General features: G+C 45.3%; 1 protein-coding gene across 6 annotated transcripts in view; it reads left to right on the top strand.

The window, feature by feature from the left end:
- The window catches only part of LOC311242231 (inositol polyphosphate-4-phosphatase type I A-like), a gene marked incomplete at its 3' end in the record, with an annotated part of 159729 nt that overhangs the window by 91316 nt on the left and 49423 nt on the right, over nucleotides 1-18990 (top strand). For all 6 annotated transcript variants that reach the window (XM_084331195.1, XM_084331194.1, XM_084331191.1 and 3 more), the window contains exons 8-12: nucleotides 121-232; nucleotides 2004-2094; nucleotides 6634-6781; nucleotides 10143-10273; nucleotides 10571-10675. In XM_084331195.1, coding sequence (XP_084187321.1) covers nucleotides 121-232; nucleotides 2004-2094; nucleotides 6634-6781; nucleotides 10143-10273; nucleotides 10571-10675 — 587 coding nt within the window. The remainder of the gene's footprint in view (nucleotides 1-120; nucleotides 233-2003; nucleotides 2095-6633; nucleotides 6782-10142; nucleotides 10274-10570; nucleotides 10676-18990) is intronic.

Raw genomic sequence — 18990 nt, 5'->3', positions numbered from 1 at the left:
GCAGCCTCCCTAACCAACCTGCCCACCCATGTCACTTGATCTGTCTTTTTATTATGGGTGTTGATGTCGCTAATGATGTCATGGTTTAATGGATGGATGGGTGGATGGGTGGACGGACAGGTCAGCGGAGAATGAGAGCGTGGGGACCATCAGTGTTTCAGGCTGGCAGATGGAGGACAGGAGAGACCACAGGATGCCCGTGACTCGCTTACCAGACACCATCAATGGCAGGGTGAGGGACGCTGTGTGTGTGTGTGTGTGTGTGTGTGTGTGTGTGTGTGTGTGTGTGTGTGTGTGTGTGTGTGTGTGTGTGTGTGTGTGTGTGTGTGTGTGTGTGTGTGTGTGTGTGTGTGTGTGTGTGTGTGTGTGTGTGTGTGTGTGTGTGCGTGTGTGTGCGTGCGTGCGCGCGCGCTTGTGTCTTCTCAGCAGGCCTGGAATTCATACCCGAGTGAGTTAAAGCCTGAGCCCTACTGAGATAATCACATACAATACTGAGCCTGACCAAACCCCGAAAAAGGAAATACTATTTCTTTTTTTATTGCTAATTTCTGAGTCAATCAATTTAATTGTCAAGACTTGTCAATTGAGAACTGTCTCCTTCTTGTCTCTCTCGCCACTAGACACACACACACACGCACGCACACACACACACACACACACACACACACACACACACACACACACACACACACACACAGTCCCTCTCAGCACAGCAGTAGGGACTCTGTCCATGGTGCTGACATGATTTGAGAGGCCGCCAGTGAGCTGAGGTCTGTGGCGAGAGAGAAGACGGCAGCACCTATGTAGATTCAAGATTCAAGAGTTTTATTTGTCACATACGTACACAAGACATGCAGTGAAATGTAGGTGGCCATGCCCACCTCGATTGTGCAAAAATACAAATAATAAAATAGAATAGACAGTAATATAAATAAAATACAATGCGTAAAAGAAATAAAGGTAATGAGTGATATATACAATAATATACAAGTTTGTACAGCCAATTGTGCAGCTGTTTGAGCATAAATGGCCACATTGGCTCGAGGGATGGGCATGAGTAATGTTTTCCCAGATCCAGTACTCTCATGAATCACTTGAGTAGTGCTCGAGTAATTGTTTAGGGAAATCTATTTTTAGAACGCCTCTTAAAGCGCATGGCGGCAGCAATAACGAGATATTACGCGGCGTCACACACACACACACATGCAACCGATTTGATTACACTCTGACCGTCACACACAAGGGGAACCACACTGAATGAAGAACCTGGAGTTCACCCAGCTAAGGACACGACTCTTGTGACTGTTGTATACGCAAAATCGAATTATTTTATTATATATGTTATTATATTATGTTAAATCTTCAGAAATCAACAAATGAAAGTATTGAAATGTATTTAGTTAAGTGTTTTCTTTATTCTGTATGCCCCATGTGGATATGCTTAGTAGGTGTTGCTGTTTATATTATCATCAATTTCAATGTATTTTTAACGACCACTGGGGCCTGAAGGGGGTTTTGGTCATGTTGGTCAGTGTTGACAAGCAAATAAGACTGTTAATTTGTTTAAATGTGACGCTTTCCTCAATGGTTTCTTAAAGGAAAACTCCAACATTTTGGGAAATTAGCTTATTTGGCATCTACCAAATGGAGTTAGACAAGAAGATACATACCCTTTTTCTTCTCTGTGCATGCAGTAGGAGTAGGAAGACACGCACCGTTAGCCTAGCTTAGCGTCAGTCACTGGAAGTAGGTTCCTCCATTAACCTAGTTCCCAACGTCTTCCTACTCCTACTGCATGCACAGAGAAGAAAAAGGTATGCATCTTCTTGTCTAACTCCATTTGGTAGATGGCAAATAAGCACATTTCCCAAAATGTTGGAGTTTTCCTTTTAAGAGACGTTACTGTTATTTGAGATCCTGTGTCTGGTCTATTAGAAGTTTTACGGTATCTAATACAACCTCCCAGTATATAAAATAACCTCTCGTTTGTCTCGGCCTTCCAGACGGTGCTGCCGGTGGATGAGAGTCTCACCGAGTCTATGGGGGTCCGAACCAAGTACGCCTCTCTGTGCAAAGACATACTCCTACGATCAGGTAGGAAATACACTCCGTAGCACCATTACCGTATTACCACTTCACACTATATTTCGCTTCCAGTGTCAATATTATACAGTACGGCAAACAAAATGCCCCTATTTATTATCTCAATATACCTGCGTTGTATCAAACATGTTTTCTGAAGATTAAATTGATATTTATTGTAATTCTGACTTAAAAGTCTAAGAAAAATCGCCTATCGGTGTCGATAGAGAAATCAATCAAGTGTCCTTGGTATTCTGGGAGATGCTGAGCAGCCGCAGGATCAGGCAGTAGGACCAACATTTTTTGCACACTGGTCTTCTAGAACCCTGGTCCCATGTCAGACCATGAGTTACTTACTTCCTCGACTCATCCTTGAGATTTTATAGACATTGTCTCCTATTGGTAAATGGTAGGGATGCTCGATATTGGCTTTTTTACCGATACCGATATACCGATATTGTCCAACTCTTAATTTCCGATACCGATATCAACAGATATCAACCGATACCGATAAAAAACTGAATAATTTCAGGTAATTAACATTACATATGTCTTGTCATGTAATTAACACAACATTATGCATACTTTGACAATAAATAAAATAATAATTTGTTCGTACTTGCTTGCCTGGGTAAATAAAGGTTAAATAAATGTAAAAAAAAAAAATATGTTTTTTTAAACCGATACCTATATTTTCCGATATCACATTTTTATGCCAATATCGGCCGATAATATCGGACATCCCTAGTAAATGGTAAATGGCTGCATTTGTATAGTGCTTTTATCCAAAGCGCTTTACAATTTCTTCCTCACATTTTACTCATTCACTCACTCATTAACACACCGATGGCGGAGGCAACCATGCAAGGTGCCAACCTGCTCATCGGGAGCAATTAGGGGTTAAGTGTCTTGCTCAAGGACACTTCGACACACTGCCCAGGAGGAGCGGGAATCGAACCAGGAACCTCCGGATTACCAGATGACTGCTCTACCTCCTGAGCCACTGTCGCCCCATATGGTACCTGGTATTGGTACCTGGTATTAGTACCTGGTATTGGTACCTGGTATTAGTACCTGGTATTGGTACCTGGTATAGCCTGGTTTCCTGTGGGCAGCAGCTGTGATGGAAAAGGCACATCATAAAAAGACATAGACACATCTCCTCACTGTCAATTGGCTGCATGATCATTTAGAATTGGAATGAGGCTAATGTAGTTTCCCCCCAGGAGCTGTATAAGGTGTCTTCCGATCTTGTAATAATTTCTGGGGACTTCCATCTTTCCATCGCTCTCACTCTCCTGCCCTCCCTCCCTCTTTCCCTCCCGCTCTCCATCCTTACCTTCCTCTATCATTGCCTCCCTCTTTATGTCTTTCATCTCCTCCTTCAATCTGTCCCGGCCTCCCTTGCTTCTTCACTCCATTCCTCCCTATCTCTCTCTCTCTCCCTCCATCCATCTGAATCACCCATTATTTTTCTTTATTTTTCTTTCTCTCCTTCTTTCTTTTTCCCTTAACTTCCCTGCCTCCATTCCCATCATTTCTTTCTTCCGTCCCTCATATCTCTCTCCCTCATCTCTCTCCCCTCCTTCCTTCATCACTCCTTCCTCTGTTCCTTGACTCCATCCTTAAAACACATCCAATTTCCAGCTGTGACCAACAGGTCTGATCAGTCTGTCGCCTGTTGCATATGGATTTGTCTGTCCATCTGTCTGTATCAATGTGTGTCCAAAACAACATGATGGATACATGGAACCTGGTACAGTACTTGATATTGGTGTGCAAAGACATCACAGCAAGCAGAATTATCCCAATCAGACAGACCGTGGTGCTATAGTTAAAGGTCTAACTTTTTTAATCTTAAGTGTGCACAGTTTTATGCAAAGTTAAAGGAACACGCCAACATTTTGGAAATTAGCTTATCGTCTTCTCCAGAGAAACAAGAAGATAGATAGACCAGTTTCTTCTCTGTGTTCAGTAGAAAGCTATCTGGCTGCATGTTAGCCTAGCTTAGCACAATGAATGAAAGCGGACATGGCCGGTTTGCCTTCGGGAGAGGTGCTTGTTGGACAATGCCTAGGCTAACCGGCACTGCCCGCTTCCTTCATTGTGCTAAGCTAGGCTAACCAGATAGCTTTCTACTGAACGCACAGAGAGGAAACGGTTGGCGTGTTCCTTTTAAGTTATACCTTTATTATTTATCCCCTTGGAGAAACGTGTCCTCTGCATTTGATCCGTCCTAACTATTTAGAAGCAGTGGGCAGCCACACAGGGCTGCATCCGGGGACTAACTCCATTTGTGACGCCAGTGCCTCGGTGAAGGGCAACAGCAGGATATAACTGGCGTGCATGTCTTTGGTGTGGGAGGCAACCGGAGTACCCGGAGGAAACCCACACAGACACGGGGAGAACACCTCTGCACCACCGCGCTGTTTCACCATTCACAATAATAATAATAATAATAATAATAATAATAATAAATAATAATAATAATAATAATAATAATAATAATAATAATAATAATAATAATAATAATAATAATAATAATAATAATAATAATAATAATAATAATAACTTTATTTGTATAGCACTTTTCATACAGAGGTTGCAGTTCAAAGTGCTTCACAACAGTAAAAAATACAGGCATAAGCGAGCATAAAAAAGATAGACAGGTAGCAAGGTATGGTAAATCACAGTGTTTCACATTAGGATCTATCATCCCAATAGGCTCTCTGTTTACAGTTTCATTCAGTAATACAAATAATAAAAATAGTTTAAAATGATTCAGTTTAAAAATAGTCAAAAAATTATAAAATAGAATGGACATACAACAGAGTATTTAACATACAACAGAGCAGTGCATCAGTAAGAAGTAAAAAGTGTGATAAAATAGTTCTCTTAAAATTACAGTGCATACAGTAGGAGGTAGTGAGATAAAATTAGCATAGAACCGACACATGAATTTGATAGGCAGTGTATAAAAGTAGGCAGTATTATAAAATAATGTCAGTTAATAGATGGATGCATAATGGCTGTTACAATGCTACAGTTGAATACAACAAGACAGCAAGGCAGGGCGATACAGGGAGTTTCCCTTTAGCCAAATAGGTTGTAGCTTCCCACAAATGACGTGCTTGTTATAAAGTGCATTTCTGGAAACAGGGTCATATCAAAATCGATACAAAAATGTTAAAAACCAGCAAGAATGCATTATGACTAATCAAGCATTTAGTGACAACATTATATACAAAAGCAAACTTCTTACCTCCCTTCCTCTGTCCCTCTATATCTACCTCCACCCCCCCCCCCCCCCCCATCCAGCTCTCCCTCCCTTTCTCCATTTCTCCCTCCATCCATCTCTCCCCCCCCCCCCCCCCCCAGCCATTGCTGTCTCTCTTCTCATGGCTCCATGTTTTCTGGCGGTTCAGACAATAAATCGTATTATCTTGAAAGGAGATCCTGATTGTTGTTTTGCACCAGCATTGTGTGTGTGTGTGTGTGTGTGCGTGTGCGTGTGCGTGTGTGTGTGTGTGTGCGCGTGTGAGTGTGTCTCTGAGTGTGTCTGTCTCTCTTGTTTTTCTGGGTGAGATCTGTTTACCTCGGTATGGATTGTTCAACCAAAAATGACACGTGTGACTTTGAAAGGTGTGTGTGTGACCCCAACATCTTGAATAACACTTAAGAAATGTTCATACTGTGATTTACTATTTAAAAAATGTCTTCTGTGATGAAATGTCACTTGTTCTGGTCTCTAGTATATGGGTGTAACGTTTCACAGTGCTGTGATTAACTTAGAGGGAACTATTCGTAACTTTATACAGTGAGGTTAATACAGTGAGGTTAAGACAGTGAGGTTAAGTTTCAAAGAAATCTGTATCACTCAAATTGAAGGAGCTGGCTCTTCTGGTTCTCACATCATCACACATGGATGCAGTTTGAGTCTCAGCCTCACAAATCAAATCAAATGTATTTGTAAAGCCCGCAATCACAAGTTAATGTCCCCATGGGCCGGATGGGTCTTCTTTAAACAAGTCAAGAAGAAACATCACAATAAATCAAGAACAAAAAACCCACCATGAAATCCAAAATAAATGTAGAATAAATAAATGCAACACTCCCAGACATACCCCAGCGAAGGTAATGAAAAAACTAGCAATAGGAAAAAAGCACCACAGGCAATGTGGAGGAGAGAAACCTTAGAAGGGCCTGTTCAAGGGGGGATCCCCCTTCTTGGATGTCGGTGATAATAGTGTTGCTATGGATGATCGGTGGGTGGAGAATAAAACAGGCAAAATAGTTAGTCTGTATGTATATGTGTAATAAAACACAAATATGTACATGCAATAGCAACTGGGGTACATAAGAACATTTATAAAGATTTAAATAGAATAGAGCTAAGAACAACAACGACAACAAAAGAGAAAGCATAGGGACACGAGCGCTAGTATGAAAATACCAAACCCACTATAATCCCAATAATTTTTAGGGACCACAGTATGCAAATGTGTGCTTCTTATTTTTTTATGATATTTGTTGTTGTTTCTTTTCTCCTAGTGTTTGGAGGCACCATGTCCAGGGTGTACCGGCTCCCCACCACCGGGGGGCACCACCTGAGGGTTCTGGAGCAGATGGCCGAGAGTGTGCTGTCACTCAACATCCCCAGACAGTATGTTAAACTGCTGCTGGAGGAGGACGCCGCCAGGTACATGCATATGCACACACACACACACACACACACACACACACATATGCACACACACATGCACACACACACACACACACATGCACACACACACACGCACACACACACACACACACACATGCACACACACACCTTATGATGAATTGAAAATGGGGGACCCTAATGTAAACAAGAAAAAAGTCTTTCTCTGGTCTGCATCCCCTTAACAATTGTGTGTATTGAGCTGTACTGTACTGTACCCATTCTGCAATCTGTTAATAAAGTTTTCAATCAATCAATCAATCAAACACACACATATGCACACACATGCACGCACACACACACATGCACACAGACACACACATATGCACACGCATGCACGCGTACACACACACACACACACACTTGAATACACTGACAGAGACATGCTCACCCACACAAACACTAAATTGTAAGTGTTAAATATAAATTGTTGGCCTATGGTTACATGAATCATTTCTGTTATGAATAATTCAAGGAATGAAAGTTTCAGTTTGCTTTAGGCTGTACACAAACTCATTCTAGAGAGACCCCTTCAGACATAGAACCACAAGTCTATGTTTTACATGTTTTTGGACAGTCACTTGGAATGGGAATTTTTATATATTACTCAAAAGTACTCAACCTCAACTGTCCTTAACACTTTCAGCGCCACGGCTATGTGTCCACCGCGGACGTTTTTTTGAAGGCGGACCGCTTTGAAAAAAGAAAAAATAAAGCTCTGAGCGTTTTTCTGAATGCAACTGAGGCTCGCGCCAGCCGCGGCTCCGCTCCTTCCTCGATGAGTACATTGATGAGCGCGCTGCTTTTCGGAAAGTTGAACTAGTTTCAACTTTATGAGCTGGGAGCGCTCCGCCAAAAACGCTGCCGCCGAGAGCGCGCCTGAGCGGTGCTGGGAAGAGGAGCGCGCCTGACGCTTCTCCAGCATAGAAATCAATGACAGAAAGGAGCTGACAACTCATAAAACGTCCGCTGTGGACACATAGCCGTAGTTCCCATCTCTACCGCTAGATGGCCAGCTTAAAATAGTTGTTTCCGCGATGTTTCACTATGTTTGCAGGGGTGTGTGTGTTCTGTATTATAGCTGTGGAGACAATGGTGTGGCTCATTTGACAGACACTACTTGTAGTGCAACATGGAAAGAATTGTTTGTTTCTACACACTGTAGTTTGTCGTTTATTACACGCTAAACATTGCGCATTTCCAAGATAATCCAGTCTTTTTTCATAGATCGCGAGATAAAACATGTTATGTGCAATAAGCCCGAATCGTTCTGGTTGATTCCCTGAACCCCCAAATACTCTCAAATCAAAGGTATATAACATGTACATGTGTACCTTCACAAAATAATCAATGGGGGGGGGGTTGTTTTAACTCAAAACTGTGATCGTGTTTGCCGAGCATGTTTTAAACACAGAATTGTGATCGTTAGAAAAACACGTTTCAGGTTTGGTAAAATAGACATAGAATATACCTTACCTTAGCCAGAAGGTATTCCAAAAAGAATAATTCCAAGTGATCGCATCGCCATCACGATTACCAGTGTATATGTCTATACACGTTTCGATGGTAAAATACGCTTTGGCAACGGAATTTCGAGGCGATCAATGTAAATCTCTGTTCAAGCAGGAGGAGGAGCCCCTACTGTAACTGAGGGGTACAATTCCCTGACTGTATTGATAAGTATGGTATCATTAAACCACTACCGTCTTATGTACATTACTACTGGCCATACAGTACACAGGTATCTTATGATGAACACTTCCCACAATGACTCGGTTCCACACAAAACTGGATTTAAGTATTTATTAGCAGCAATGATAGTACATAATATACTTTACTTTAGATGCGCTTATAAGGCAAAGGAATGTGCGTAGGCAAATCAATAACGTATGTCCATTCTCATATTACGCAGGAGATAATAATACAACCTGAATCTTAGGAATTATATCTATGGTACTCTGGTAATATAGCGGGAGATACTGGTAGGGTCCCTCCGGTCGTAAGCCAGCAAGGGGAGAGGATTTGTCGGTAGTAGAGTCTGGGTCAACGATGATAAGGAGACTCCAAGTACAGGAGACGGTGCAATAAGATCTTGATCCGCAGACGAATACAGCTGTTCTCCGTAGCATGCAGCTCCGCATGGAAGAAAGCTAGCCGGCCTCAGGCTTCTGAGAGGCGGACTCGACGTGGCTCCTCACAGGGTAAATCCCACACAATTGTGGGTGTCGGCGATTCTCCGCTCCATCAATTACAGGACCAAAAGCAAATATAATCCAGCCGAAAAGGGCTATGCAGTCGTCGGTAGGTTATCCAGTGTACATAATCCACACGGTCCTCGTCTAGGGCCCCTCGGGTGAAAGCGCCAGGGTAAGCAGCCCAGCCTGGATAAGCACTCTAGCTGGTACGAGGAAACGTTGGTGATGCTGGTCACTGTAGAACGGTAGCTGCACGATACACTATACACCAATAGACTATTACTGACTTAATAGAATCGGTCGAACTCGACGGTACAGCGTTAAACTCTGATACTTCAGTTATTAATTCGCACGCGGTCTCAATGCTCTATTTGGGGCCAAACAGGCCATACTTCACCGCACGTTGTATCGTGGGTGAGGCTTCAACTTATTGGGTAACTCTACTTCTGTATTCACCTGCGCCGTATTTATACGTTAGGTGAACAAACTAGTACCAGCTTTATTCCTGTCTCATATCCTTGCGCAGAACCGTTCATGTCCAGGCAAGTCCCCGGCGGTGACTTTGAACCAGACCTTGGAGGTATGGCAATGGCGCCTGGTGGACCGCTGTCCAATAGGAGAATGAAATATTATGGTCTGTACTAGGCTAAAGGGATATTCCGTGTATATGTACAAGGAATATACAAGGGATATCAAACGATATACAAATATTATGCAATATATATCAATCAATAAATATATATATTCGGTTTAATCTGATCCTTCGTAACACCTACCAAAAAAAGAAAAAAAAGGAAGACGTGTTTCCACGCCAATGCAATTCCAGTTCAGACACAGACGATACTGCCACCTGGTGATATTCGATCGGCATTGCAATTCCAACATATACAAACGACCCAGGGATGGCTAGAATGACCCGGATGATGATTTAGAACGGGGATCGGAGAAAAAATATCAAAGGATCTAAAAACGTAACAACCGCTGGTGAGCAAACATGTAATATTACGTGATTGGCGCAGAAAGTGTTAACTATGAATGGATCACAACACTAGCCTAACAATTAAATCTGAAATCATCATTAATCTGCAACCTATGGTTTGTCAAACTAAATAAACTAAACTGTGTGTGTGTGTGTGTCTCTCCAGAGTGTGTGAGTTGGAGGAACTAGGGGAGCTGTCTCCATGTTGGGAGAACCTCCGACGACAGATCGTCACCCAGTACCAGTCCGTCATACTGGCCTACCAGTCAACTCTGTCAGACCTCAATGACTATAGAGGTTAGTAGTATAGTGGTTCACTCATACTAGCCTACCAGTCAACTCTGTCAGACCTCAATGACTATAGTCTCTCTCTCTCTCTCTCTCTCTCTCTCTCTCTCTCTCTCTCTCTCTCTCTCTCTCTCTCTCTCTCTCTCTCTCTCTCTCTCTCTCTCTCTCTCTCTCTCTCTCTCTCTCTCTCTCTCTCTCTCTCTCTCTCTCTCTCTCTCTCTCTCTCTCTCTCTCTCCCTCCCTCCCTCCCTCCCTCCCTCCCTCCCTCCCTCCCTCCCTCTCTCTCTCTCTCTCTCTCTCTCTCAGGTCCATCGTTCAAGGCCAGTAATCTGAAAGCAGAGAGGAAGTTGGAGTTCATGCCCACCAACCTTCACGTCCAGAGGATGAGGGTGCAGGACGAGCTCGGGTTCGGTGAGTCCTGTTGCGTCACATTGCGTTTTTACCACAATTCAACAGTCAAGCTTTATTCATATACTGTAGATCACTTCATACGGAGTTGCAATGCAGTGGCCTTTATATATATATATATATATCCACATCTGTCTGTACATACCTGCACATCATCTGTTGACATATCTGTAGATACTATATCTATATCTGTACATATCCCTTACCTACTCTTATTAGTTATTACGCTGTATGACTATTACCATAGTGTCTACCTGTATCACTGTACATCTAATACTACAAGTCTGTACATACATCTGATTCGCACTACCCTCAGTAGTACTCATTTATATATTTTATACTGAGTTTATTCACCTGTACGTTGTATATTACTATTGATTAGATTAGATTAGAATATATCGTCATTATATAGTACATGTGCACTCTGGTTGGATGCCAAACTTCTTTTTGTTGTACTGTATTTGTGTTTATTGACAATAAATGGGAATCTAATCTTTATATACATCAAGATAAGCAAATCAAAAGAAAAAGCAGTACACAAAGAATAAGCACTAAGGACACAGAGCAACAAAGACATTTTTTCTTAAGAAAAATGCAAGACACTCCGGTCTCGAAATCCGGGTGTCAGCATTGCCTCCGGCTTGGGCCGGCCGTCATACTAACTCATTGGCAGAGTTAGTGGGTGGAAGTCGATGGGTGGTAATCTGGACGTTGTGGACAGCGACTCTTACAGGTCGGTTGGGGGACGCCTGCACAGCAGAGACAGGAAATGGCGGGGGTAGTGTGAGCCTCCCACACGTTACACCTCGCCAATGAGAGTCCGCGCTGGCAGGTGAAAAGATGTGACAGGCTGCCTCCTCGTGTACCGGAGGGGACACGTGATGCAAGGCTTCTATCCTCCCTACAACCGACCAGTGTGAGGCATATGCAAGCAACGTTCAAGACAGGGGAGGGGAGAATTGGAAACACGAAATTGGTATGGGAGAAAAATAGAAAAATAAGGAAAAGAAAGTGGATAAAAGAATAAGATACAATCCACCAAGATTAAGTACATTTACACATATAAGTTCCTGTATTTTCTGTTAGCAATATACAGTTACATAAACTATTACCACTACTAACTATTGAATTGCCATTTTAAAGTCTGTGACAGCCTAATATGTTAAGAATCAACAAAGCCACACACAGACACGCACACACACGTACACACACACACATGCACGCACATACATATTGATGACTTACCGGTATGTCCCCTATCTCCCTAGATCGAACACATAATGTAATAACAATCGGCACTCTGTGTGTGTGTGTGTATTTCTTAAAGCCTAGACACACACACACACACACACACACAAACACACACACACTGAACTTATATTATATGTGATCTCAATAATCCTTTCCACACACACACACACACACATACTGTACACACACATACGCACACACATCTGCAAGTTTACGTTGCACTACTTTTATTGTCTTTTATACAGTTCCTATTCTAATGTCTGCAATTTATGCATTGTTTTTTTTATTCTGTCAATTGTGTGCTGATTTTATGCCCATGTTAATTTTATACTAATTGCTGTGGGGCACTCTGGACTGCGGTCCATGTGTGAAAAGTGCTATATAGATAGTTATTAATATTTATTATTATTATATTGTAAAAAGAAATGTATGCATTGTTGTTGTGAAGGGCCAGATTAAACCGAATATATATATTTATTTATATATATATATTTAATTGTATTTGTATATTCTCTAATATTCCCTGATATCCCTTGTATATTCCTTGTACAATATGCATTGAATATCCATTCTAGCCTACTGAACATCCCATAATAGTCTCCATTCTACTATTGGTCGAGACCTTGGTGCCAGGCTGCCATACCCCTCAGACCCAGTTCAAACGTACCGCTCCACATGTACGAACAAGTCCTAGTTCCGCGTAGGAATCTGGCTACCGCACCACTAATGGGACTATTTGTTCATAGTGCGTATATATACTGCGCTCAGGGTTTCCGTTAGAATTTTTTTTTGCAGGTCTGAGTGTCCGGTAGATTTCAATCTACCGGACAAATGGGATAAATTCCGGTCAGAGTTTATTGAGCTTAAAAACAATTGATATGCCTATATAAAGAATGACATCATCAAGGCATTTATAATATTTTAACTTAAAACTAGGCTACTTTTGCGTATATACAGTCATTAATATATTCCAAATAAAATAAGTCCCTCGAGACTTCGTGCTGCTGCCGACTTGAGGTGTCGGTGGGCAGTCTGCCCGACCTTAATAAACAGCAGTCTGTTATAATCACATTTTTATGAGCTAACGAATTCCGTTATATTGGACATTTATATTAATTATATCAAGCGAAGAACTGAACATTATCGTGGGTTTGCGTGATTTATATCTCCACCTCCCAACGACTTGGTGCTGGTCATAATGTCCGGTGAAAATAATTCCCTCTAAACACAATTTGATTATTTGAATTGTATTAAAATAGGCTAAAATTAAATAGCCTATGCGATGAACGAAACAAACAATCATTTGTTTCATCGTTGCTTCACCAAGCAGCCGGTCTAATAATGACATTCTGTTGTCAGCGCGAGCTGGCTGCTGATATATTTACGTGAAGCATGGAGCAGCAGTGTTTTTAGGTCCGGTCTGGAAACCGCTCAGCAGCGCCCCCACCCAACAGCTGAATTGCCAATGGCTGAATTGGAGTACTGCACCCTGCCGGCCGGCAGATGGATGCTTCTCGCAAATATATCAGCAGCCAGCTCGCGCTGACAAGACAATGTCATTATTAGACCGGCTGCTTAATGATTGTTTGTTTCGTTCATCGCATAGGCTATTTAATTTTAGCCTATTTTAATACAATTCAAATAATCTAATTGTGTTTAGAGGGAATTATTTTCACCGGACATTATGACCGGAGAGATTAAATATGTCGGACTTCAACAGATTTTGCCGGTCAAAAACCGGTAATTACCGGCTAACGGAAACGCTGACTGCGCTACTAAAGTAGGACTTTCTTTTCAGTCCAGTTTCTTACCCTCCAATAGAGTCACAGACGTAAAGCCTCCCCGCGACGCCACGTGTGGGAGTAAGGCCAAGTTCGCCTACCATCGGTATTGAGACATCGTGTATATTAATATTTGAATAGTCATATTTGGCACTATATCGCCGAGTTGGACGTAGTCTATTAAGCTAATAATAGTCTGTTAATATATAGTGCTTTGTGCGGTGAGAATACTACCGTAGTCAGTACCCCATCGTTTCGGGCAGAGAACTGGCTGCTTACCCAGGGTGGTTGACCCCATGTGAAGCTGCACCCGAGGAGCCCCAGAGCCGACGAGCGAGTGGACCTGTATACCGGATTATTCTACCGACGACAGCCCGCCTTCCCAGGCACGGATTATGCTTTGTATACTTTGATTATTCCATGGATAAAGACCCCCGACACTGCCGTGTGTTGGAACCCCCCCCCCTGGAGAGGACGCAAGGTGAGGAGACGCTCTGCAAGACGAGGTCGCTTCACGTCTCTCCCCCGTGGACCGGAGAGAGCCGGCCCACAAAGAGTCCACCTGCTTTCATCTGTGGTCCAAGGATCGCCGGCGCATTGAACGGCACTACAGTGGGTTCACCTGAGATACCCTTGGCCGGACGAGGCAGCCGGATTCTACCCCCCCCCCCCTCCTACTCCTGTCGGCTTACAAGCGACCGGATTAGCCCCCTCTAGTGTATCTAGTATATAATCATTAAAGTATCATTGCTGTTATTCCTTAACTATTCCAGGTCGTATATTTACCACCTGCGCCTTCAGAGATTGGACATTCTCTATTGATATACCGACGAATACTCTTTGCCATAAAAGTGCATACTATTTCAATTCATAAATGTAATTAAGTGATTAAGTGCTTGTTCTACACACCATCGCTGTGTAGAAATAAAGACCTGTTTCGACTTCGTACATTTGTGTTGGATCCGTTTCATCTACGTGAGAGTGTTTATGATAATATATTTATGCCGTGTACTGGGTGGCCGAATATTAAGTACAAAGGTAGTGGTAGTAAGTATCATATCTAGTAATACAGTCAGGGAATTGTACCCCTCAGTTACAATTGGTCCTTCGAGCCGGAGGGTAATTAGTGTAATATTAATATAGTGTTATTAATATTGAAATGGCCTATGATGAACACTCCACGAAACGATCCTCCTAACCAACGCCCGCAGCGCGAACGACGGCTCCCTCAGTACTTAGAGGCTTACGCTGTCAGTCAACAACCTAGTCTTCTACTAACAGTAAACGAAGAGGAGGAGAACCACGCCCGAAGACAGCACAGTACTCTACCGGACCAGGAGGCGCGGTACAGCCCAGGCTATACTCCCGCGGAGCTGCGCTACAGACCCCCGACTCTATACCCGGGTGAGCACGACGCACAACCCGCACCGAGGAACAGCACCTGGACAAGCGGGCCATGGTACACTGCCGGTACCAGCCCATACCAAGGAGCGGGAGGAGACTCGCCTAGGAGGCCTCTCCCCCAACGCTCGCCGATGTATCCACAGTCAGCGTCATACATTGGCACGCCTATGGTACCCGACTTCACCCAAGAGAACCGGGCCCAGTATACAGAACTCTGCATGTGTCTGGAGACCATGTTGGTGGATGTATTGGATGAACGCCACAAATACGCCATCCTACTGAAGCACTTAAAGGTACCCCGCGCACATAATATAGCGCTCGCCTACGCGACTTCCACCACCCCATACACAGCAGCGCTGGTAGCATTGGACCAGAGGTATGGGCGCATATGGGATTACGTGATCCAGGAGATCCGACACATCGACCGCTTACCCCCAGCAATAGACAATCGAGCACTGGACGACCTGTCCATCAGAGTGCAGTCCCTGGTAGGGATGTTGGGAGCGCAAAGAGAGAAGGGGAGGCATGAACTTTACGCCAACTCAAATGTGGAAAGGATCCTGGAGAAGCTGCCGCCCGCTCGTCAGGAGCGCTTTAGGCGGCAGAGGGACCACAGAGACCCGAATGGCCCCGAACCGAACCTCCTCGATCTAGCAGACTTCCTGGCGAGAGAAGTCAGCAGCCTACGGCTAGATACATTCGGACGGAGCACCCCTGGCTCCAGAGAAGGAACCAGACGACTAAATGATGGAAGAAGATCGGTGACTGTGATGCACCAATCGGAGTCAGTACCGAGCAGCAGGAGCCACAGTACCCCCTCCAGAACGGAGAAGTGGAAGATAGTGTGCCCCTACTGTGAGAAAGAACACTGGCTAGCACAATGTGACTCCTTCCCCAAGCTGAACGCGGAGGAAGCAGGTCAATGGATAAAGTCCAACAAGCGCTGTTTTCGCTGTGCGCGCTCACACATGGCAGCCGAATGCCGCTTAAAGAAAAGGTGCACCAAGTGCGATGGAGCCCATCTGGACATACTTCACGACAGTAACAGACGGCGCCCTTCACCTGCACCATCCAGCCGCAAAGCGAGCGTCATGTACATCGATCCCGCCAGCAGCAGTGGAGCCCGAGTACTCCTAAAAGTAGTGCGTGTGACACTAAGCTACCAGAATAAAGTCCTGGACACTTACGCCGTCCTCGATGACGGGTCAGAGAAGACCCTGCTGCTCGCCTCCGCTGCGGCCCAGCTAGGGCTGCGGGGAAGCGAAACCCAAATGACAATTCGGACAATAAGACGAGATTTGAAGACGATAAAGGGCGAGAATGTCTCATTCTCTATCGCAGCAAGCGGCCAGCCTGAGCGACGGTACCAGATTGCAGACGCTTTCACCAGCCAAGAAATAGGACTGTCGCGGTACACATACCCCGTCGCCAAGCTGATGGAGAAATATGCACATCTGCGCAAGTTACCGATCCCGCTCATAGACAATGCTATGCCGACCCTGTTGATAGGCTCCGACCATGCAGACCTCATTGTCCCGATAGACCGGGTTCATACCGGACCCCGAGGCTGTCCTGCAGCAGTCGAGACCCGTTTGGGATGGACTCTCCAAGGCCCGCTCGCCAAATCTCTCAACCGAAGTACAGCCACTAGATGTCTCCACTCCCGAGTCACAGAGGGAGAAACCGCACTCCTGCAACACGTAGAGCGGCTATGGACCTTGGAACAAATGCCCTTTAAGAACGGAAAGAAAGACATTCGCTCTAAAGATGACATTTACGCAATTCACCTCCTCGAGACAGGGACCAAGAGAGTCCCGGTCAACGGCGTGTTGAGATACGCCACGCCACTCCTGCGGCGAGAAGGAATGCCTACTTTCCACGCCAAGACAGACGCCACAGAACGGTACCTGCTGAACACGGAGCGGCGCTTAGCCAAGAACCCCGCCCAAGAGAGTGTATACCGCGCTGAGATTGAGAAGCTCATCACAGCGGGACACGTCACAAAGATGGACATTAAAGAGGCTGACCAGACCACTGAATCGTGGTACGTGCCCCACCACAAGGTCCATCACAACGGTAAAGACCGCATAGTATTTAACTGCAGCTACCAGATCGGATCCCAAAATCTAAATAAAGAGTTACTGCCCGGTCCCACACTCGGCCCCTCCCTACTCGGCGTTCTACTCCGCTTCCGCCAGGAAAAGGTGGCCATCAGCGGGGACATTAAAGGAATGTTCCTGCAGGTGAGATTAGTAGAGGCGGACAAGCCCCTGTTACGGTTCCTATGGAGAGAGAAGCCAGGAGATGAGCACCCAGCCATCTACCAATGGGAAGTCCTCCCCTTCGGAACGACGTGCAGCCCCTGCTGTGCGACATTTGCACTACAGAAACATGTAGCAGAGGACCCAGCAGCGGACGAAGAGGTCCGACACAGCGTAAAGAACAGCTTCTACGTAGACAACTGTCTACAAAGCCTTTCAACCCAGGAAGAAGCCGAGGCTCTCCTGATTAAACTCCGCGCCTCATTGATCAAAGGCGGCTTTGATCTCAGGCAGTGGGCCAGCAGCGATCCGCAAGTACTGCGCAGCCTCTCCTCCGAGGACAAGGCAGCCAGCAGCGAGACCTGGATGGCTACAATCCCGGGAGAAGCCCAGGAGATGACCCTGGGATTGGTGTGGCGATTCAAAACAGATTCGCTTCACTACAGACACAAGCCCCTGACTACGGAGCAGGGAAGGCCGGCGGCGGCGCCGACCACCAGACGGAGTGTGTACACAACACTCGCCCGACAATATGACCCGCTAGGATGTATTCTACCGTACACCACCAGGGCAAAAATGATTGTACGAGCATTGTGGGACAAGGACCAGGGCTGGGACGACCCCATTCCCGCACCCCTTGCATCCACCTGGAGAGAGTGGGAGATGGAGCTCCACTCACTCCCAGGCGTTAATATGCGCCGAAGCTACTTCCCACCCACGGTGAGGCCAGAGACATGTAAAATGGACTTACACGTCTTCAGTGACGCCTCAGAGGTCGCATACGGATCAGTAGCCTACTTGCGGGCCCAAGACCAGGGGGGAGAGATCTACACAGCATTTGTCCTCGCCCGCTCGAGAATAGCCCCACGCAAGCAACAATCTATCCCACGTCTAGAGCTCTGCGCAGCCCTAGCCGGAGCGCACCTAGCCACGCTCATCCAACGTGAGCTCACCATACCGGTGTCTAGAACAATCCTGTGGTCAGATTCCACGACGGTACTCGCCTGGATCAAATCGGACTCATGCAAGTACAAAGTCTTCGTGGGAGTCAGAGTCACCGAGATTCAAGACTTAACCGAAGAGTTAACCGGAGAAACAGAGTGGCGCTACGTTGATACAAAACAGAACCCAGCTGACGTCATCACCCGGGGGATGCCCCTGGATGACCTCACCCGTCGCAATGTCTACAGTGACGGCCCCGCATTCCTAAGACTCCCGGAAGGACAGTGGCCCATGCCTATCCCGAGGGAAGCAAGTCCAGAGGAGGTGGAAAATAAGAAGTCTGTGTTCTGTGGATTGAGCACCGTAGCCTCCACCGACCCTAACATAGACGATTGCACGTCCATAGAGAGTGCACAACAAAGAACATTCCTGCGGTACCACCCGGAGTGCAAGTCCCCCGCTGATATGTCAGCAGCTAACTACGAGGAAGCAGAATTGCTTCTACTGCAGCGAGCCCAGAGAGACTCGTTCCCCGATGAATTGGCCTGTCTACAGGGAGGAAAGCCCGTCCCATCCGACAGCAGATTAATTCACCTGGCCCCCGAGAGCGACGCTCATACCCTCATCAGAGTGGGTGGTCGCCTACGCAGAGCCCCCAATCTACCGGATGACATTAAAT

This window comes from Notolepis coatsorum, assembly GCF_963971535.1.
Source record: "Notolepis coatsorum genome assembly, chromosome: 1".
Taxonomy (NCBI): domain Eukaryota; kingdom Metazoa; phylum Chordata; class Actinopteri; order Aulopiformes; family Paralepididae; genus Notolepis; species Notolepis coatsorum.
This window is presented reverse-complemented; position numbering and strand designations above follow the sequence as displayed.